At 33.0% G+C, this 23560-nt stretch overlaps 1 protein-coding gene across 17 annotated transcripts in view; it reads left to right on the forward strand.

Moving 5' to 3' along the window:
* The window catches only part of VPS13B (vacuolar protein sorting 13 homolog B), an 803192-nt gene that overhangs the window by 138083 nt on the left and 641549 nt on the right, over window positions 1-23560 (forward strand). For all 17 annotated transcript variants that reach the window (XR_013553513.2, XR_013553515.2, XR_013553514.2 and 14 more), the window contains one exon: window positions 19501-19682. Coding sequence is in view for 14 of the 17 variants with exons in the window: in XM_078441712.2 (XP_078297838.2) it covers window positions 19501-19682 (182 nt within the window). In the remaining 3 variants the exon portion in view is untranslated. The remainder of the gene's footprint in view (window positions 1-19500; window positions 19683-23560) is intronic.

Consider the following 23560-nt stretch of genomic DNA (forward strand, 5'->3'; position numbering starts at 1 on the left):
TTTAATTTCATGACAAACTACCATTTTGTTTTTCACGGTGGCTGTCCCATTTTACATTTCCACCAACAATGCACAAGTGTTCCAATGTCTTTACATCTTTACCAACACTCATTATTTTAGTTTTTTTGATAATAGTCGTCCTAAAGAACATAAAATGGTGTTTCATAGTAGTTTTGATTTACATTTCTCTAATAACTAGTGATATTAAGCATCTTTTCAATTGCTTATTGACCACTTGCATATCTTCTTTGGGGGAATATATATTCAAATTTATTGCTGCTATTCAGATTATTTTTGTTGTTGATGTGTAGGTGCTCCTTAGGAATTCTCTATACTAAATTTTTATTATGTATATGATTTGCAAGTTTTTTTCTCCAATTCTATGGGAAAACACTGCTTTTTAATGTTAAGACTCTATCTTAATCTAACTCCCAAACCAGAAACTTAGTTTACCTCTTCTATAAATCTTTTGCTTTTTGTCTTAAAACGGTATCATTTACATTTGACACAGTTTTTTGTAAAAACTGGTATAGCTTAAGCAAGTAAAAAGTGATCAAATGCATATTTGGAATAGTTCTTACTTTGGGGAGGAGGAAAAAGGTAAACTTGTTAGAATTCTTTGTGTTTACAAGTTTATCTTCACAGTAGTTTTTGCTTTTACCATTTACAGAGATAGCTAACTTAGATTGGTTTTTCTGCAGAAAGATTTTATAATTTTCTACATTGTAGGGAGATCTTTTCCCGCTTAATTGTCTTCTCTTACAAAAAAAAACAAACATGTTTTAGGGACGCCTGGGTGGCTCAGGTGGTTAAGCATCTGACTTTGGCTCAGGTCATGATTTCATGGTTTGCGGGTTGGTGTCCCGCATTGGACTCTGCACTAACAGTGTGGAGCCTGCTTTGCCTCTCCCCTGTTCATGCTCTCTCTCCTTCTCTCTCAAAATAAACAAACTTTATATGAGAAAAAACAACAACACGTTTTAAAGATACTTATCTGTCTTCAAAACTTACAGGGCTTGACCGTCTGTAGACTGATGTTATAGACCATTTTAATAATACTAAATAGAATGAAAATTAAAGCAAATGCACAACTGATTAAATCAAAGTGCTTTTCATCCAGGATGGGCTTCAGGAGGATGTAGGTCTCAGAACCAGTAGGAAGATTGGGATATTAGTACCTATTTTAAAATGAACTTGTAAATACCTCCTGGTTCTCATATATCTGGGCTGACACATATATGTGTGTGTATGTGTATATGTGTGTGTGTGTGTGTGTATGTGTATGTTGTGCATGTATATATGTCATGTCAAATTCATAAGCATAGGCTTCATCACTTTTTTTAAAATAAGCAATTGTGCTTATTAATGGAAAACAGGAGGGTTTTTTAAACTACAATAATATTAAGGGAATTCAAAATTATTTTTGTGAGCATTATTCATTAAAGAGATACTATCATAGGCCTAGTGCTCGCACTTGTTCGATTTGAAATCTAAGAGAATACTGAAATATAGCTCTTTCAGTAAGTTAATTCAGCCAAAGCACTTAGAGTTCTGATTATGAGATTATTTCTCTAATGGTGGATGTTAACATTAATTTCAACAATCTGGTGAATATATTTTAACAAGTCCAAGCAGATAAAACACTGTTCTGTGTATGGTCACAGAGCTAGACACTTCAGGGTAGACTGAGATTCCTATAAATCCAGCATTGTTTAGCTGTGTCAGATTCTCTTGAAAGTGACATGCATTGCTGATGCAGGTTTCCGCTTTAAAGGCAGATAAATCAGTATGATTCATTCATCAAAATAAGATTCAAACTCATCAAAATGTGTTAATGACTGCTGAAATTGTGCCTCTACACAATGGCTCTACCGTTCTTAAGATTTTCTAGGTCTTTTAAAGAAGCTTAAGGCAGTTGAGAATGAGAATTACAGCAATCGTCATTTGTCTTAGGCTCAATTCATGCATCCATTTCACATCCAAACTTTAATTTCCTTAAAAAATGCTCTTTTTTGTTGTTCTGAAGCTTTAGATTGGGCACTTAAGAATCTACTGTCTTTTGAGACAGGGTGTTAAGTCCAAATTTTACTGCCTTACAAGAAACAAAATATGCATTTTTTATTTGATTAGTCTTCACATTTACAGAGAGTTAAGCATGATTATAATGAAAATATCTTATCCTGGTAAATTTCTCCATGATATCATATGGTAAATTTGATTTGGGAAATACATAGCGCAAATTGTTCTTGTTTCAGCTTTCTCTTTTGATTTGGATAACTTGTTGAAATAGCTTCCCCCTTCCCTCCGCCCTGCTTTTGTATTACAGTTAACTCCCTTTGTAAGCTCAGTTTCAATCAAACTTCTTAAAGCAAGTGGCTGGGTCTTATTAGTACTATCTACTAAGGTGGAATAATTTTATTTGAGCTGTATTCTCAGGTCAGGTATATAACAGTGTGGACCACATGCCAGATGGCTCTGTGCATGATGTAACTTAAATCTTTTATAGGATTCTGTGTTTTGTGACTTGGAATATACTTGCATGGTCTTGTTAATGTAACCACCTTCCCGTTATTAAGCATTTCCTTGCATATTTCTTAGAACTTTTCTTTGTTTTGCTCATATTTTTTGGTTTGTCCTTTATTAACTTTTTCATGATTCTTTTATATGCTTATCTGGGTGATTAAAACAGGGAAGGATGACAAGAAAAGACAGGGTGCATATGTTCTTGTTTTGTGAACAGTGTTCCGCATTCAGTTGCAATTTTTGTTCTTAAAACTCCATTGAGTTTGTCTACTGTTTGTCTGCCTTTTTGCACACTTGATACTGTTCTATGTTCATTCAGGTCTATTTTACAGGTAAGTGACAAATGTCCAGTATGTGCCAGACACTCTCTGCAAGGCCTTAGCTATGGAGATACACCAATAAACAAAATTGGCAAAATGCCTGCCTTTATGGCAGTAGAAAATACACATTCTATAAGTTAAGGGAATATTAAAATGAGAAAAAATGGTTTAAGAGGCAGTGTATATTGTCTTTTATAATCTAATTTCATAAAATTGACCTTTTTACTGTCTTAAGCCTTGTAAAGAGACGTTTACATAGGTTGTTTTTTTTTTTTTTTTAACATTTATTTACTTTTGAGAGACAGAGACAGAGCACAAGCGGGGGAGGAACAGAGAGAGGAGACAGAGAATCCAAAGCAGGATCCAGGCTCTGAGCTGTCAGCACAGAGCCCTAGGCGGGCTTGCACTCACAAACCATGACCTGAAGTTGGATGCCTAACAGACTGAGCCACCCAGGCACCCTAGGGTTTTCTTTTTTTCTTTTTCTTTTTTTAATTTTAATTCCAATGTAGTTAACATTTGGTGTTATATTAGTTTCAGGCATATACGTAGTTTTTGATTGCATAATATTTTTGAATTAGTCTATATTTTTCTGTCTAATTTTGTTAATGATTCATATTTGAACTGAAAACCATTTAATTAGTGGTGGATTGGGGGACCTGGGTGGCTCAGTCAGTTAAGCGTCTGACTTCTGCTCAGGTCATGATCTCACAGTTCATGGGTTTGAACCCTGTGTCAGGCTGGTTCTGTGCTGACAGCCCAGTGCCTGGATCCTGCTTCAGATTCTGTGCGTCCTTCGCTCTCTGCCCCTCCCCAAGCAGTGCTCAGTTTTTCTCTGTCTCTAAAATATTCTAAACTATTTTACTCCTTTCATACATATCTTTGTCTTATTAATGCATATACATACAGTGAATAGTGTATACAGTGAATAGTTTTAGATCTATGTGGATTAAGACCCAAGGTTAGTCCCCAGTACCGTTAGTGAGGGAGTGTCTTTAAAAGTTGGCATTAAGTTTGCATTATAAGGAAGGCATCTTCCATAGGAGTAGGCTTGCTAACTTGTATTTTCTTTAATAAACAGATTTGTTCAGGTGTACTTTACATAGCGTAAATTCACCCATTTCAGGTATGTAAATACAGTGATTTCTAGCACCTTAACTGAGTTATGCAGCTGTTACCATGAATCAGTTTTAGAACATTTTCACCCTCCCAATAAGTTTACATGCTCATTTACAGTTAATCCCCAGCTCTAGCCACAGGTAACCACTTTCTTTATAAATTTATTTTTTATGGCATGTGAATAGAATCATACAAAATGTGGTATTCTGTATCTGGCTTCTTTCACTTAGATAATGTTTTTGAGATTCATCTTTGGCATAGCCAGTAGCTAATTTGTTTTTCATTCTACATCTGTATGTGGCTTTCCTTAACCGAGTAAAATATATTCAGGCTTGCCAATAACTATCCATACCCTTATTCAGAAATGTTTAAATTCCAGAGTTGTATGCATGGCTTTCAAACCTGTTTACAGTTGTTGCTACAACTGTGACTTGGGATGTTCTGAGAATGTCCTTTGTGTCATTAGCCCCTTCTTCAACATCAAATACATAAAAGCTTTTGCATAATTTTTGTGATAATTGCTTTAAAACTTATTTAAATGTAGAATTTAACTTCTATCAGGGAGATGAATAGCTGGCACTGGGTCTTTTATTAATAGAATTTAAATCTTTGGTAAGTTAATTCATTTTGAAATTGCCTAGTTTTGTCATTATAGGACTTTATAATTTTCGCATCTTGATTGATTTTATTCTTTATAATTGCCTTAATGGTCCAGGACCTAGCATATAATTGATTTTTAATAAATGTTAATTGAAATGAACCAAAGTAGAATTTAATAATTCTATAAACATTTTTAGATCAGCTAACATAAACTTTGAAGACATTAGAAAAAAGTACAAGTATACTAGGTCATATTAATGTTTAAGGAAGAAAAGGTGGGTATATTTTCTTTTTGTTCATCTTCAATTTTTTAAATAAATGATTAGCTTTAATATTGTAAAGCTAATATTCTAGCTTCTGAAGAGAAACATAAGTTAAATGTGCCATTCTTGAATATCTTAAATTTTAGTTTATCCTAATAAGTGCAAATATTCAGATATGAGTGCTCTTGGAGTTTCTGTTTCTAGAGATTAGTTGTTTAGTCTCATGATGATCTTTATTTTTTGGGGGAGGAATAATATTTGAAGGTGAATACTTAATTTTTCATACTTAATTTCTCAAAATATTCTTTTATAGAAACCCTATGAGTAATGAAAAAAATCACAAAAGTATTTAGAGGTATGGCTACACCTGAAAATACTAGATAGAACTGTACCAAGCTTTCATATTACTTTAGAGTTGTGTAGGATGTAGTTTATAAAGTGCCCTGTAATGGATTATTACATGAAGTATACCAGTTTTCATTAACATAGTTCTCATATTAAAACTAGAGTATAATTTAAATATAGCAAAATTCAACAATTTTATGTGTACAACTCAATGATTTGTGACAGATATATATATACTCATGTGGCTGCCAAACTTCTTTCTGGTCCCACTGCAGTTAGTCCCTTTCTCTTTTCTTGGAGTGCGTCAACTTTTGGTGAGAACAGTTGGCTCATAATAAGGGGTAATGCCGGTGTCGATTCAGGGTTGACTGGTTAGCGTGTTAGCTGGTAGACTCACTATTCCTTGCTTTGTTGTTCCATCTTTCACCCAAACTCATCAGACAACTGATTCTTTTCAGTAGGGCTTGTGGGATTTCTCTAGGCCACTGTGTGGCCAGAGACTGAGTCTCATAGCATTTTCAGTTGCATAAGAAAATATTTTGTAAATAGATTTTATATATACGCATTCACATATTTTGATTTCATTGAGTGAAATCAATGAAGGTAGTGTTTTTTTAAAGCATAGTTTAAGAGAGTAATAAAAGAAAAATAGAAACCTAATTTTAACATGTGAGATATCATAGGACTCTAAAGTATTTTAAGTGACAACAAGCACAGTAGTCTAAATCTTTAACAAGATTAAAACTTTTTAAAAACTTATTTTACTGTTCTCTGTATTTCATTTAATTTATTTACAGCCTTGTATTTGTATCAGGGTGAAAAATTGACCTAAATTGCATTTGCAGTCTCAACTACCAGTTTGTTCATATCAGAAAGAATAGTTTTATTGTGTAAATCCCTGTATTTATTTATGTTTCTTTTGGGGAGTTGGGAAATAGAGAATAGACATAAATCTAGGCTTTACTGATTATGAATGTTTTCCCTCCAAAGAGGTCATTGATTTTTCTGTGAATTTATCTTGATTGAATGATTTTTAATAACACATCTTAAAGTGAAAAAATACTACCTCCTAAGTAATCTTTATAGGAGTAATAGTCCAGAATCTTAAATTTAATAAATAACATGATTGTTATTTAAATTGCTATTACACTTAATAAATAACATGAACATGTTTTCATCAGATGTTCTGTTGTCTCTCTTAGTACTAACTTTTAAGCCTCTGCTTATGCTGTTTTGGGATTTATTTTGGTTAATTTCAACACTTTGCAACATTTTAGTTATAATTTTCAATTATGAAATTATAAATCTTGTCATTGTATTAATGATTTTATATTTTACTATATAAAGTACATTTACTTAGAATATTAATGCATTCTTGTTTGAAAAAAATTCCCTTGAAAGAACAGTTTTTATTATTTAACAGTCCTCTCAGGCTTTATTTTTTGTCATGTTTTGATTCTTATCTTATAATGTGTTTAAATGACCAATTGAAAAATACCTACTTTAAGTTTTTAGAGTGTGCGTGTATGGGATTAAAAAGACATGAAAAAACACTACTATAGGTAAATAACATCTGTCTTTATATCAGTTAGATGTTTCTCTTTGATTTTTTTTAAGTGCATGAAGAGCATGCAACACATGTTAACAACCAGAGAGTGTTGGTCCAATGAGAACAGGAGGTTTTCTTTGATTTTCCTGGTGGAAAACTTGATATTTTCCACATGGAATTTTATGATCAGTTGGGTGTGAAGTTGTATGGGCAAATAGGATTCGTCTCTTTCTCTTGTTAAAAGTTTTAAACTTAGTAAAATTGTTTAGTGGTACCCAAATGAACATTTAAAATTCATTCTTAGATTATTGACTTTAAATTTGATTTTTGGATATTGGGGAATATTATTACAAGACCTACATACATCTCTTTCTATGAGAAGAATTATGCTAGTTTTTCCCCAGTATTTGGTTTTGTCTATGTACAACAGCAGGAGAATATTATCCTGTGACAGCATTTTATTCTAGTGACAGTATCTTTGAAATACGTCTGTGTTTCATTATTTTTTGGGAACTGAAATGTAAGAGTATATTCAAAAGAATTCTAAGTTATTAATATATTAAAAGGGAAATGACGTGGTTAGAAATAACTAAATTTAGCTTAAGTTTTTTTATCATTGCTTCTAAATTTCTTAACTATGTTTGATTTAATCTCTTTTTAATATATTAATTTGAAATTTAGGAACAAATAATCATTGGAGATCCCCATATCCAAAATATCATATGGTGCATACTTAGAGGCAGGAGGTAATCTCTAAGAACGGCATCATAATACTCTTCTATAGCACTTGTACTTTATTAATTCCACTATATACAGGGATTTATTTGAACCTCATTATAAACAAGTCATGTGTTCTCGATTTTATAAGATGTGGAAATCAAAGATTACAGAGGGTGATATGGTAGACCTAGAGAGATCTGGTTCTAGACATTTTTTAATTAGTTGGTGATGGAACCCTCAATAGCAAGTTGGTAACTGTTAGCAAGTTCTCGATAATAACTTTGTGTTCTTTATTATTTATAACTTTAAAAAATACTGCCAGTTTCCTCGATGAATCTGTTAATACTTAGCTTTTTTCAAGTTTCAACTGATTAATGACTCATTTATTTGTTTTAGAAATAATATTTTGGCACCTATCATGTGAAAACTTGTGTTGTAGGCCCTGGAGTCTCATTATGAATAAGACACAGGCTTTCCTCCTTTCTTATCTAAGTATTTAGAGAGATGTTCTATTTTTTTTTTTAATGTTTCAAGTTTTTATTTAAATTCTAGTTAACATATAGTGTAATTTGGTTTCAGGAGTAGAGTTTAGTGATTCATCACTTACGTACAACACATGTACGCTGAGCACGCAGCGCTGATCCCTACAGGTGTCCTCCTTAATACCCATTACCCATTTAGCCCATCTTTCCCACCGTCCTCCCTTCCAGCAACCCTCAGTTTGTTCTCTGTATTTAAGAGTCTCTTATGGTTTGCCTCCCTCTCTGTTTTTTTTTTTTTTTCTTTCTCCTACGTTCATCTTTAATGTTTCTTAAATTCCATTTATGAGTGAAATTGTACGGGATTTGTCTTTTTCTGACTGACTTATTTCGCTTAGCATAATACACTCTAGTCCCATCCATGTTGTTGCAAATGGCAAGATTTCATTCTTTTCGATGGTTGAGTAATATGCCATTGTGTATGTATACACCACATCTTCTTTATCCATGTGTCTGTTGATGGACATTTGGGCTCTTTCCATAATTTGGCTGATGTTGATAATGCTCCTATAAAAATCAGGGTGCATGTTCTGCCCCTTTGAATCCGTATTTTTATCCTTTGGGTAGTGCAGTTGCTGGGTCATAGTGTAGTTCAATTTTTAACTTTTTGAGGAACTTTCATACTGTTTTCCACAGTGGCTGCACAAGTTGGCATTCCCACCAACAGTGTAAGACAGTTACCCTTTTGCCACATCCTCACAACCTGTTTCCTGTGTTGTTAATTTTTGCCTGACAGGTGTGAGGTGCTATCTCATTGTAGTTTTGATTTTTATTTCCCTGATGATGAATGATGTTGAGCATCTTTTCTAACTCTTACATCGGTACCTGGGTTTGTTTGATTGACTTGCTTCTGGAAGATACATCTAATTATGTCCTTCTCCTGCCTAAAATACTTCTTCTAGCTTTTACAGTAAAGATTAAAATCTTTAAAACATTCTGTGAAACCCTCCATGATCTGACCCTGTCAATACTTTTTGCCTTTTTCACCTGGTTGTCTTTCAGCCAGGTCTTTCATCATATTTTTCCACTAGTCAATTGCCTAAACAACTTTTACTCACCCCATAGATACTAGAAATTGACACTTGGTCTGACTAGGACACATTCCCCTAATATATTCCTTCATGTGATATTGTTTCTGTTTTTCACTGCACTTTTCATAGAAGTAATTTTACACTGGTTCATGTGATTATTTAATAGTTCTCCTTTCTTTTTGCTTAACCTCCGTAAGGACCATTTCTTTTTCTATGGAGGATATTTATCCTCAAAACCTTGAATCCATTGTAGGCACAAGTAAATATTTATTGACATGCAGCTGGTAATTTTTTCAGTGATTTCTTTGTTTTTTTGGTTGTCTGATTGATGAGGTTTTAGATTGTATGTGGTTTTGACAGCCAAGTCTGTCTCCTATTTACTTCCATAATATGTGTAAAATGTGCTCTTGGCCCAAGGAAAAAGCCAGTGACTTTAGTTACTGAACTTGAACTAAAATGTTCGTGATTTTTGTAATCAGAATTCTCAAGGTTATATTTGAGTGTTAGTATTACATACATAAAATATATTCTATAAACACATTTCCTTTCTCTTTTCTCCTGAGTAGTTGAATATTTTTCCTTAAGTAGGTGAATTATTTATATTGATTAACCTAAGAGATGATGAGAATATGAAGGGATATTTTGCCCCTTTTGTATTTTGCTCATTTGCTACCACCCATGGTTCATTGTACAGTTTTGGACATTGCATATTAATGAGAAGTTGATTATATTTTTATTTGAGTGATATAAAAGTTTTACTCCTTTTTCTCTGTTATCTAATATTTAAATTGAAATAATATTTCAGAAATTTGAAAAATAGTGAATTATTTTCATAACATAATGATATAGTTTGCATTTTAGAGTTATGTGCAAATGCTACACTCGTGATTAAAAAATATACTGGTGGGGATGTGGTGAAAGGGGTATTCTGATACACTGCTGATGAATGTGAAACTATATTCAAACCATTATCAGGCATGAATTAAAAAGATCAACGTAAAAGTGTCTGTACTAATGTAGAAAGAGCTTGATTTCTAAGAATGTTGTTTAATTAAAAAAGCAGGCTATAGACCCTTCCACGTCCATTAAAATTTAAATGTGTATGAATGCATAAAATCAGTAGAGGTCTATAGTTGTGTATGCTAAACTTTAAGTAGTTATCAGGGGTTTGGGTGGGACCAGGAGGAGCAAAGAGGGAGCAAAGAGCTTTCATTTTACCTATCACTTAATTAAAAACATTTTTCTTCATCGAGTATTGATGCGATGTATTGTGGAAGTTAAAGAGTCGTATACAGAACTAAATACAAATTTCTTAACTTTTTAAACTGCTTTATTTCTGAGTTAGTGAGGTTTTTTACTCATTTTATTTTGGAAAAAGTGATCTAATCTTATTTTACTTTGCAGGATATGAGTAATAACAAAAATACATTTTTGGAACCAGTTTGTAGGTTCAAGCTTTGCATTTGGGGACTCTATATAAATCTTTAGACCCAGCTGTTGCTGAGGATATTCTTTCAATTGCTATGAGGTGTGTTGATTTTAAAAGAATGGATGGCTGTTCCTCAAGTGTGTGTATGGCAAAAATTTTGCTTATGAACATGAATGGATTGTTCAAGTTAATTCCTTTGCATCGAGTAGTAAAAACTACTTCCACATTTTCTATTTAAAATTTCGAAGGAAGAATTTTCTTTAAAGAAATGCCCTATTGGTTCAGAAATTTCATCAGCTCTGTATTATGATTTGTCAGTAGATGGCACAAGCAGAGTCTTTTAAAGTGTTTGTTAATTAGGGCATATTCATTTTCAATCTTTGCTACTACACAGTCAAGACCTACTTGTTTCTATTTCCCTAAATTTACCCTGGAGTTTGTCCAAGTTGAGTTTTAATGAGTTGTTTATTCCACTAGTTACATTAGGATTTATTTTTCCCTAGAGGGTAATGTTTGAATCGATAGTTTTTAAACCTATTCTGTAAAGTGAACATATGTTTAGACTAGGACTTCTGGATATGTGAAATAAGCATTTGTTAAATAATTTTATTTTCACCAACTTAAGTGTTAAACAGTTGGTTTAGTGAGTTTTCAAAAAGCTAGTTAAGTCCAGAAGTTGTTAGATATTTTTAATATGAACTTGATTGAACTGTTTTTTTTTTTGAAGAAATTAAATAGATGCATAGTGGCCTAAATCACAAGGAAAATTCTGTTTTATTGTTGATATTCATTACATTTTAATGAGTCTCCCAAATAGCTTAAATAAAGTTTTAAAAGATACTGATCTGTAATTAAATTTCTGAAGCAAATATGGTATGATGTTATGCTTAGCTGAATTGGGTCTGATGAAGTGGATACATGGGTATTTATTATTTTTTTTATATTTGTTATTAAAAATATTTCTATATTTACCAAAACAAAATAGAATGAAACCTCTTTTCTTTGATAGTGTTACACTAACAGGGGCATTGTATAACCTACCATCTTTTGCCAAATTATTCCTAAATAGTTTATTTTAGTTCAGATGCTACTAGAGTACTTAACAGAAGCATAATAAAATTTACTTTTATTTGTGGCCCTCTACAGCTGGAAAATAAAACCACAAAGACATGTACGACATGTATGAGATAGTTTATTTGTTTATTATCGAATTCTGGCTTTTGTACAACGTGCATTCTTTCCTTTGATGTCAAATTAAATTGAGTCTGAAGGAGAGAATTGCCTCCTACCCTTGGGCAAGACTAAATGTAGGATAAATTAATCAATTTGATTTTGTGTATGTTTAAGTTTTTATTCAAGTCTACGTTACCCATTTGGGAACCATTTTATGTAACATATGATGGTTTGAAAGAGTACCATATACAGTAGCTGAATTTGTTATGAAATAGTAAAGTCTCACTTGTAAAAAGAATCCCACTTTATTTTTTCCTTATAAACAGTTACTGCTATAGTTATAAGAATATGGCTCTTGTTACACCATAGGACTTTCCATAGAATATCTAACTGAAGATCGAGTGGTTAGATTAATAGTATATTTTTATATTGTAGGTGTTCCAAATATTTTTTTCTTTAGTATCACTACCAATAAACTTTTTTTGGTAAGGAATTTTGAGAACATCATGTTTTTAAATGCTTATTAAAATAAAATGATTTATAAAATGGCTGCAGTGTTAGGAAAGCAAAAGTAACTGTAATGGCATTATAAATTTGTGCCTTGGGTCTGTTTTGTTTTTCCGTCTGTCTCTTTTGATCTTTGCTGTTTTACCTGTTTGGTTTAAAGAATCTTTTATTCAGTGCATATTTGTTTTCTGGTCTGTTCATTCCATTCCTTGGGTTTTCTGGTAAAATGGGTTTTCTGGTAAAATGTGACCAGGATTGTGTGGCTTGAAGGGTAAATCTAGGTAGAGTCACATTACGTGCCATTACGTACTTGAAAATTGTATGGATAAGGTGATAGATGTCTTAATGTGAAATTGTTTATTTAAATTGCCTGACATGCTAATTAAAAGAGCTGGGTCATTTTCTTTTTGCTGTTTTGATATTTTTGAGTAAGAGAAAGCAATATTTACTTAGACCACTGTTCCTAGGAACAGAGTTCTGACTACTTGAGGGAAATTTTTTTTTGTTTTAATGAGATAAAATCCACATAATACAATATATACCATTTTAATTATTTTTAGCTGTACAATTCTTTTGTTTTTAGTAGTTTCACACCATCTTGTAGTCATTGTCACTAATTGCAGAACATTTTCTGAATTCAAAAAAAAACCCTATCTTCATGATTTTGGACATTTCATGTGAACACAAACATACAATATGTGGCATTTTCTGCTTGGCTTCTCTCATTTAGCAAGCTTTCCAGGTTCATCCATGTTGTAGCATTTACTGGTACTCCATTCCATTTAATGGTCAAATAATCTTGTGTGTGCACATATATATCATATTTTGTTTATTCATTCCTGATTTGGATTGTTGGGTTGGGTCGTTCACACTTTTGGGCTACTGAGAATAATGCTGCTGTGAACAACGTATGTATGAGTTTTTATATGAACATGGTTTCCATTCTCATGGGCATATATGTAGCAGTATAATTGCTGGGTCATATAGTAACTCTGTATTTACTTTTTTGATGAACTGATGGATTGTTTTGCACAGTTGCTTAACTGTTTTCCACTCCTACCTCCTTTGTATGATGGTTACAGTTCCTCTCCTTGCCAACACTTGTTATTTTCCATTTTTATTTTCCTTTTATTATAGCTATCCTAGTGGGTGTGAAGTGGCAGCTCACTATACTTTTGATTTTCATTTCCCCAATGATGTTGAATATCTTTTAATGTGCATATGGCTATTTGTGTTATCTTTTTTGGAGAAATGTCTATTCATGTTCTAGTTCATTTTTAAATTTCATTTATATCTTTTTGTTGTTGAGTAGTGAGAGTTCTTTCCATATTCTGTACAATAGCCTATTATTACCTATGTGGTTTTCAAACATTGCCTTTATTATCTTTTTTCCACTTTCTGGATAGTAGCCTTTGAGACACAACATTTTAAAATTCTGATGAATTCCAGTTTATCTCTTTTTCCTTTTGTTGCTTTTCTTTTGGTACGATATTTATGGAACTAAGATCATGGAGATTTACAGCTATGTTTCTAAGAGTTTTATAGTTTTATCTCAGTATCTCAAATGTATAGGGCTATTATGCTAAATCTTATATTCCTCTAGTGGTGAGTTGTGCACACACATTGTTTTTACTAGACTGCAATAGGCAGATTCGGGAGGATAACAAAAAGTAGGAGAGATTCTGGAGAAGTCCTGCTACCTCCACATTACTTTGCCTATGTAAATGCCCATAGGATTTTTTATCTTTCTGGTATAATTTTATAGGATAATGATCATTTCTAATCAGTATTTTCTGTGACTTATTGTATGCTTGGTATGTAGATTTAAGTCTTTATTTTAGGCAAGATGTCTTTTGTTAGATATTGCTGTATACTGTTTCTTTTGATTTTGCTTTTTTCTCCAGGAACACTGATTAGGTATATATATTGTAGATTGACCTTTTCTGTAATTTATCTCCATGTCTTTTCTAAAATAATTTTATTAAAAATACATTTTTGTTTGATTTTGTGAATGTTTTTATCCTGTTTCTGACTGGGTTTTGAGTTATGTTTTCTTTGTTTAACTTCCAAGTATTTGAGCATGTTACAAATACCTTTCTTTTATTAAAAGTTTATAGTGTAATTCCATAGTGATCAGCATATATAATCTGTATGATTGCATTCCTTTTAATTTTATTGAGGCTTGTTCTTGTGGACTAAATGTCCTTGATGAATGTATATTTTGCTTGTTGGGAGGGTGTGTCCTGTTAAGTTGGTTAGTCCAAGTTGATCAGTTGTACTGTTCGTCTTTTTTACCTTTAGTGACTTTTTCTTTCTACTTTTTCTAGTACTTACTGAAGAGAGGAGTGTTGAATCTCCAGTTTTTGGATTTGTGTATTTCTGTTTTCAGTTTTATCTTTCAAAAAATTCAAATGTAGTTGACCTACAATATTACATTTGTTTCAATTTTACACCATAGTTATTTGACATTTATATACAGTTGACACTTGAACATGACTGGTTTGAACTGCTCAGGTCCACTAGTACATGGATTGTTTTTGATAAATACAGTATGGTCCTGTAAATGTATTTTATTCCTTATTATTTTTTAATAACACTTTTTAAATTTTTTTTTTTTCAACGTTTATTTATTTTTGGGACAGAGAGAGACAGAGCATGAACGGGGGAGGGGCAGAGAGAGAGGGAGACACAGAATCGGAAACAGGCTCCAGGCTCCGAGCCATCAGCCCAGAGCCTGACGCGGGGCTCGAACTCACGGACCGTGAGATCGTGACCTGGATGAAGTCGGACGCCTACCCGACTGCGCCACCCAGGCGCCCCTAATAACACTTTTTAAAGCTTACTTTATTATAAGAGTATAGTATATAATATACAAAATATGTGTTAATCAACTGTTGATGTTAATGGTAAGGCTTAAGGTCAATAGTAGGCTATTAATAGTTAAGACTTTGGAGAGTCAAAAGTTGTTGTATGTGAATTTTCGACTGCATAGTGGTCCGTGGCCCAGCCCCTGTGTTGTTCAAGGGTCAACTGTACATTATGAAATGATCAGTATGATCAGCCTAGCTAGCATCTGGCATCATACAAAGTTTTTACAGTCTTACTGACTGTATTCCCTATGCTCTATTTTACATCACTGTGACTTTATTTTATAACTAGAAGTTTGTACCTCTTAATCCACTTCATCTGTTTTGCCCTTCTTCCCACCTCTCCACCCTCCCTCCTCTGGCAACCAACAGTTTGTTACCTGTATTTATGAGTCTGCTTCTGTTTCATTTGTTCAGTTGTTTTTAAGCTCCACGTTTTTGTGAAATCACATGGTATTTATCTATCTCTGTCTGACTGACTTCACTTGGTATAACACCCTGAAGGACCATCCATGTTGCCACAAATAGCAAGATTACCTTTTTTTTTTTATGTCTGAGTAGTAATCCATTTTGTGTGTGTGTGAGACATCTTCTTTATCCGTTCATTGATTGATGGTCACTGAGGTTGCATATCTTGGCTATTGTAAATAATGGTGGAAGGAACATGAGGGTGCATATATCTTTTATAATTAGTGTTTTTGTTTTTTTTGGGTATATACCCAGGAATGGAATTGCTGGATCTTACTGTAGTTTTGTTTTTAATTTTTTGAAGAACCTCCATACTGTTTGTTTTCCATAGTAGCTATACCACTTTACATTCCCATCAATAGTGCAGGAGGGTTATTTTTTTCCCACATCAATGCCAAAACTTGTCCTCTTCTTTCTTCTTCTTCTTCTTCTTTCTTTTTCTTCTTTCTTCTTCTTCTTTCTTCTTTCTTCTTCTTTCTTCTTCTTCCTCTTCCTCTTCCTCTTCCTCTTCCTCTTCCTCTTCTTTTAATAACAGTATTTGACAGGTATGAGGTGGTATCTCATTGTGGTTTTGATTTGCATTCCCTGACGATTGATGATGTTGAGCACCTTTTCATGTTTTTGTTGGCCATCTGTAGGTTTTCTTTGGAAAAATGTTTATTCATGTCCTCTGCCCAGTTTTTAATTGCATTGTTTGTGTTTTTGGTGTTGAGTTGTATAAGTTCTGTATATATTTTGGATTCTAACCCTTTTTTTGATCTGACATTTGCAAGTGTCCCATTCATTTGGTTGCCATTTTGTTTTGTTGATGGTTTCCTTCTCTGTGCAAAAGCTTTTTATGTAATGCAGTCCCAATAGTTTATTTATTTTTGCTCTTGTTTCCCTTGCCAGAGAATATCTATCTAGAAAAATGTTTCTATGGCCAAGTGTCAAAGAAATTTCTGCCTATGTTCTCTTGTAGGGTTTTCATGGTTTCAGGTCTCACATTTAGGTCTGTAATCCATTTTGAATTTATTTTTGTGTATGGTGTAAACAGGTGGCACGGTCTTAATCTTTTGAATGTAGCTGTCCAGTTTTCCCAACACCATTTATTGAAGAGACTGTCTTTTCTCCATAGTATGTTCTTGCCTTTTTCATTATAGATTAGTTGGCCATATAATTGTGGGTTTGTTTCTGGGCTTTCTATTCTATTCCATTGATTTACGTGTCTATTTTTTGTGCCATTACCATATTCTTTTGATTACTGTGGCTTTGTAGTATAGTTTGAAATAAGGGAATGTGATTACCTCTAACTTTGTTCTTCTTTTCTCGAAAAATGCTTTGACTATTTTTTTTTTTGTGGTTCCATACCAATTTTACGATTATTTCTCTTCATTCTGTGAAAAATACCATTGGTATTTTGATAGGGATTGCATTGAATATGTAGATTGCTTTGGGTAGTATGAACGTTTTAACAATATTAATCCCTTAAGGATTCAACAATATATAATTTATACATATTAACAGCATATGTCAATAGAATTAGTTCTTCCATCAGAATGGTATATCTTTCCATTTATTTCTGTCATTTTTATTTTCTTTCATCAGTGTCTTAGGGTTTTTAGAGTACAGGTTTTTACTTTTTTGGTTAAATTTATTCTTAGTAATTTTATTATTTTTGATGTAATTATAAATGGTATGTTCTTAGTTTCTCGCTATTTCATTATTAGTGTACAGAAATGCAACAGATTTCTGTGTATTAACTTTATATTGTACAAGTTTATTGAATTCATTTATTAAAAAATTTTTTTCTGGTAGAGTCCTTTGGATTTTCTGTATATTCATGTCATCTATAAATGGTTTTACTTCTTCTATACCCAGCTGGATACTTCAAAAAAATTTTTTTTTGTGTGGTTGCTGTGGCTAGAATTTTCAATACTGTGTTGAATAAAAGTGGCAAGAGTGGGTTCCTATGTCTTGTTCTGATCTTAGAAAAAAAGCTTTCAACTTTTCACCATTGTATATGATGTTAGCTGTGGGATTGTCATATATGGCCTTTGTTATGTAGAAGTATGTTCCCTCTATACACACTTTATTCATTTTCATCAGAAGTGTATGTTGAATGTTGTCACCTTTTTTTTTCCTGCATCTGTTGAGATGATTGTATGATTCTTATCCTTAATTTTATTAACATGGTGTATCATGTCAGTTTAAGTTGTCGATTTTCAACCATCTTTGCGTTCCTGAAAGGAATCCTACTTGATCATGGTATATGATCCTTTTAATGTATTGTTGAATTTGGTTTCCTTATATTTTATTGAGGACTTTTCCACCTATGGCTGTAAGGTTTATTGGTCTGCAGTTTTCTTTTTTGTAGTGTCTTTGGTTTTGGTATCGGAAATACTGGCATTGTAAAAGGAGTTTCTGTTGGTTTGTTTGTACCAACTAAACTTGTGTTTTTTTATCCTCTGCTTGTCTTTAAGATTTTCTCTTTAACCCTGGTTTTCAGCAATTTGATTGTAATGTACCTTTGGTATGATTTTAAGTGTCTTCTGCTTGGGGTTTGTTGTTTTCTTAAAAGTTTGGCCATTATTGCCTTAAATATTTTTTTGTTCCGCTTCTCTCAATTCTCCCCTCTATTTTGGGACTTGCAATTACACCTGTTGGATGTTGCCTGACCATGTCCCAAAGCTCATGAAGGCTTTTCCCAATTACTTGAGACCTTTTTCTTTGATCCTTGATCTCCTGGAACCTTCCTAAGAAAATTATGAAATGCATCTCAAAATTGTCAGGGAAGCAAGAGGAAGGAAAGCATTTATCCATTCATTTCCAGGCTTTCCATACATGAATACAAAATAATTCCCATGGGAGTCTCTCACTGTTCAGTCGCTTTAAGCAATGACTGTAAAAATCTGCATTAATTGGTCTTTATAGCAGGAGTTGGAATAAGAGGTAGGATTGATGGGCCTCTGAGGTTTTATACAAGAGATGCCCAATACTCTAGGTGGATACTGTTGGGAAGATGATAAAGGGTAGAGGTTTATGGGGTTGAGGAAAGTGTAGGGTGGCTGAGTCTACTATGGTAGCATCCTAATTTTTTTCTTTCTCTTGGTTTTTCTTTTTTCTACTTTATCTTGCATATTTCATTAACTTTATCATCTTGTTGTTCACAGACATATTAAGTATTTTCTAACTTTGAAGCTTTGTTATTTGGAAAATTTAATTATACAAGGTACCTCATTCAAAGAAAGAACCAGACGACTAAGACATCAGTGAATTAGATATTCCCAGACAGAGATTCTAAAAAAATTTTTCTGTGTTATTGTCAAATAATCTGGGTATAATGTAAATTTTTCATAAATACTTATGAGAGGAGGTATAGAATAGAGTTCTCTGGATTAGAATCCCTGGATTTAATTTTTGGATTTTTACTTAATAGTTTTATAATATTTGATTCAATGGGCTAATAGATATAAGACATTTAGAACAATGCAGGACTGGTAGTAAATTTTCTTAGATGTTAACTAGTATTATTTTCATTGTTACTTTTGAAGATTGTCTTGGTTGAAAACTTGTAATTGAACAGAGTGTGTGTGTGTGTGTGTGTGTGTGTGTGTGTGTGTGTATGTATGGACATTATTTTAGTTTGTATTTTTATTTTTTATTGTAAGAGGTTCTGAAATAGTGAAATTTAAAGTCTGAAATTGTAGGGGCACCTGGGTGACTCAGTCGGTTAAGTGGCTTTCTCTCAGGTCATGATCTCATGGTTCGTGAGTTCGAGCCCTATGTTAGGCTCTGTGCTGACAGCTCAGAGCCTGGAGCCTGCTTTGGATTCTGTGTCCTCTTCTCTCTCTCTGCCTCTTTCCTGCTCGTACTCTTTGTCTCAAAATAAATAAACAGTCAAAAAAATTTTTTAAAGTATGAAATTGTATATCTATTTGATTTAATTGTTACTTAAAATATTTTTGATATATACTTTTTTTTTTTTGGCTTACAATCTAGGTCATTTCATATGTTGTTATTTGTAAATGCTCTTTACTGTATTGTTCTTTCTCTTTTCTTATGCAGGACCAAAAGATCTCAGATTGCTATAACTGAAGGTATATTTGAACTTCCAAATCTCACAATTCAAGCTACAAGAGCACAGACACTTCTGCTGCAAGCGATATATCAAAGTTGGTCTCATATTGGAAATGTCAACTCTTTATCAGTGAATGAAGCTTTGATGAATGAAGTTTTCCAAACTATAGGTAAGAGCACGATCTTGGCAAGTTTATGGAAAATTCTTATGAGAGGTTACTAATATTTTATTATTCAAATCCATAAGTATAGCCTGCTGAAATTGTGTAGTGTATTTCTGTGTAAGTGGATATTTATAACTCCAAAAAAATTTCAGGATATGAGGTAAGCTGTTCAGTTTTATTCCCTGCAACCAATTTCTGGATATATTTTACAGTTTCAAGAGATTATTTTTTACCAGCATCTTGCACAATTAATCCTTTGGCCTCACATGGATAACTTCTGAGGGGATCAATATAATGTGTATGTTTGAAATGATAGCCAGTATGTTTGGTTAGTAAATTGGAATAAAGTTATTGATCATGATACTTTAAAACATGGTAAGCAAATTATCTTTTTTGTGTACTCTTACACCTTGAATGAATGAGTTAACTACTAAAAATAAAAGATCTGCTTTGATGCCAGGATAGGAGATACTATCTTTATCTTGTCACTTACTTTACAGGCAAACAAAAAAACTTACAAAAGGTTTGCTTTTTGTAGTTGTCTCTGTTGAAAGTAATCTTGTTAGTTTTGTCAGTAACACTAAAGTAGTTTTGAAAGAAGGATATATTTTTATTAAATGTAATCATCATAAATAATAACCTGTTAATTTTCTACTTCATTTGCCTATGAGAATAAGACATTGGCTTTTTTGTTCTTATGATGCTTTTGAACATTTTAATTTGATATCTTACTATGGGGAAATAGAAGTTCTAAAAAAGAAAAAAGGCATTATAAGTAGAGCCCCGCCCTTTTTTTACAGTGTTTATTTCTGTGTGTGTGTGTGTGTGTGTGTGTGTGTGTGTGTGTGTGTGTGTGTGAGAGAGAGAGAGAGAGAGAGAGAGAGAGAGAGACAGACAGACAGACACAGGCAAAGCACAAGCGGGGGAGGGGCAGAGAGAGAGGGAGACTCAGAATCAGAAGCAGGCTCCAGGCTGTCAGCTGTCAGCACAGAGCTTGACACAGGGCTCAACTTAAGAATGGTGAGATCATGACCAGAGCTGAAGTCAGATGTGTAACCAACTGAGCCACGCGGGCACCCCTGAGCCCTTCTTTTGACATGCCTAGTGACTAATGTAAAATTTTATATAGTTGTTTTGTGTCAGGTTTTATGATTCTGTAAAGAATGACAAGGCAAATGTTTCATTAGCCTAGAGTTGTTAACTTAGATCTTATGAAAGACCTTTAAATTCTCTGAATCCTCTGAAATAGTATGCAAGTTTTAGTGTGTGTATGAACACATACACCTTCTCCCACACACATAAACATATTTGTAATCTCTTTTTAAATTGATTCTTTTATTAAATGTAGTGACTCTATCCCTCAGTCTTTTGATTTAAATCTATTTTTTCTTACATTAACATAGTTACAATTAACTTTCCTTTGTTTCACATTTGCTTTACTTCCTCTTGCATTCTTTTACTTAAAACTTGTTTGTCTTTATGCTTTCGGTACATGTCTTGGAAACAGCATATAGCTAGATATTTTAAATGAAGTTTTATAGTCTGTATTATAGCTAGTGAATTTAATCAATTTAGGTTGGTTTGATTGTTTTGTGACTGGTTTTATCGTCTTATTTTTTGTTTCCTTTTGTACTGTTTTAACTATGCTTTTTAAAAGATTGCTATTTTATTTTCCTATTTCTCCTTGATTAGAATTTGTATGTTGCTGTTGAATTATTGGCTTAAACAATAACTGCTGCTTGGGGAAAAAACTCGTTGTCATTACCTTTAAAAAGTTAAATGTGGAGTTACCATATGACCCAGCAATTTTACTTGTAGGTATACACACAAGATTATGTGTCCACCAAAATCTTGTATATGAATGTTCATAGCATTATTTTCTTTTGCATTTAAAAGTGCTTATTTTAAAAAGATTTATATATTTAAGGTATTCATATTGTTGTTTTGATGTATATGGTGAAACGATTACTGTAGTCAAGATAATTAATCTATATATTTCCTCACAGTTATTTTTTTTTTAATGTGGTGTGCGTACACAAAATCTATCCTACCAGATTTCCAGGATACAGTGTTAGTTATGGTCATCTGCTGTATATCATATTGCTAGGTCTTACTGATTCTACATGACTGTAATTTTGTATCCTATGCCCAACATCTCTCATTTCCTCCACTTTCCTTCCCCTGGTAACCACTGTTACTTCTGTCTTTGTGTCTATGAATTAAACTTTTTTAGATCCCACATATAAAGGAGGTAAAAAAACATTATTCTTTATAGCCAAAATGTGGAAACAACACAGATATCTATTAACTGATGAATGGATAAGCAAAGATGTTTTATCTCTGTACAATGGAATATTTTCAAACATGTAAAGGAAGTACTGAAACATGCTATAATATGGATGAACCTTAAAGTATCATGCTAAGCAGAAGAAGCCAGATGCAAAAAGTCACATATTATGATTCCATTTTTATGAAATGCTTACAATAGGCAAATCCAGAGAGACAGAAAGATTAATCGTTGCCAGAGTCTGGGAAAAAGGAGGAATGGGGAGTAACTGCTATTAGACATGAATTGGTTTTTGTTGTTTGTTTTTTTTTTTTTTTTTTTGGTGATAAAATGTTCTGGAATTAGATAGTGGTGATATTTTTACACTTGTGAATATGCTGAATTGCCCTTAATTGTATACATTAAAAGGGTGATATTATATTATCTCATTAAAAACATTTTAAATTGTTGAATATTAGGTAGACTACATTTTTATGTGCTATGGTCTGAATGTCTTTGTGCTTCCCAAATTCATCTGTTGAAATTCTTATGCTCAATGTGATGGTATTAGGTGATGGGGCCTTTGGAAGGTTATTAGATCATGAGAGTGGAGTCCTCTTGAATGAAATTAATGTTTTTATAAAAGAGGCCTCAGAGAGCTCCCTTGCCCTTTCCATCCTGTGAGGACACACCAAGAAGTTGTTGGTCTGCTACCCAGAGGCCTACCATGAGGCCTTAATTGGCAGACATTTATCACAGTCTGAAGTTATCTAATTCATTTATTTATCAAATTTCTTTTTCCTGAGGTGTTCACTCCAGAGTTTTTTTTGGGTTAAGTAGCTTAAGTTGTCTGAAAATTCATACTAATAAGCAGGTGATAGTGTTAATTACTTCTATAATTTCCCTTGTCTCTAACCAAACTAATTAGTATTTCCATTTTTGATTTTATCAAATGGATTGTGCTATGATAAAACATCTTATATAAAATTTCTTGGCCTCCCTGTTTGGGTCAGTTGGTTAAGTGTCCGACTTCGGCTCAGGTCATGATCTCACTGACAGCTCAGAGCCTGGAACCCACTTCGGATTCTGTATCTCTGTATCTCTCTGCCCCTTTCTGCTCATGCTCTGTCTGTCTGTCTGTCTCTCTCCTTCAAAAATAAATAAACATTAAAATATTGAAAACAATTCCCTATCTTGGAAATATTTTGTCCTAACAGTAGTGGCACAGATAATACAAAATGGATCGGACAAGTAACTACAGGTTAAGTGATTCATAACCTGATTTTTTGTCATTGAGAAACCTAAAATTAGCATAACCAATTTTTATAGATTAGGGAAAGTCAGGAAAATGGAATGATGTTTGGAGGTTTCTTCTCATTGCCCGGGAATTGTATTTTTTTTTATCAAATTAAGCAGCAGTAATTGATAATAGATGATTTAAAATGATCAACTAAAGTATTTTTAAAAGGCCCCATTTCCAAATGGCCAGCTTTCTTACATTTTTTTGCTCTCCCCAGGTCTTACTCTGTTTATTATATTCTTCTCTTTTTCTTTCTTTTTTTTAAATTTAAATTTTAGTTAACATACAGTGCAATATTGGTTTCAGAGTAGAATTCAG

Source organism: Panthera onca, chromosome F2 (assembly GCF_046562875.1).
Source record: "Panthera onca isolate mPanOnc1 chromosome F2, mPanOnc1 haplotype 2, whole genome shotgun sequence".
Lineage (NCBI taxonomy): Eukaryota > Metazoa > Chordata > Mammalia > Carnivora > Felidae > Panthera > Panthera onca.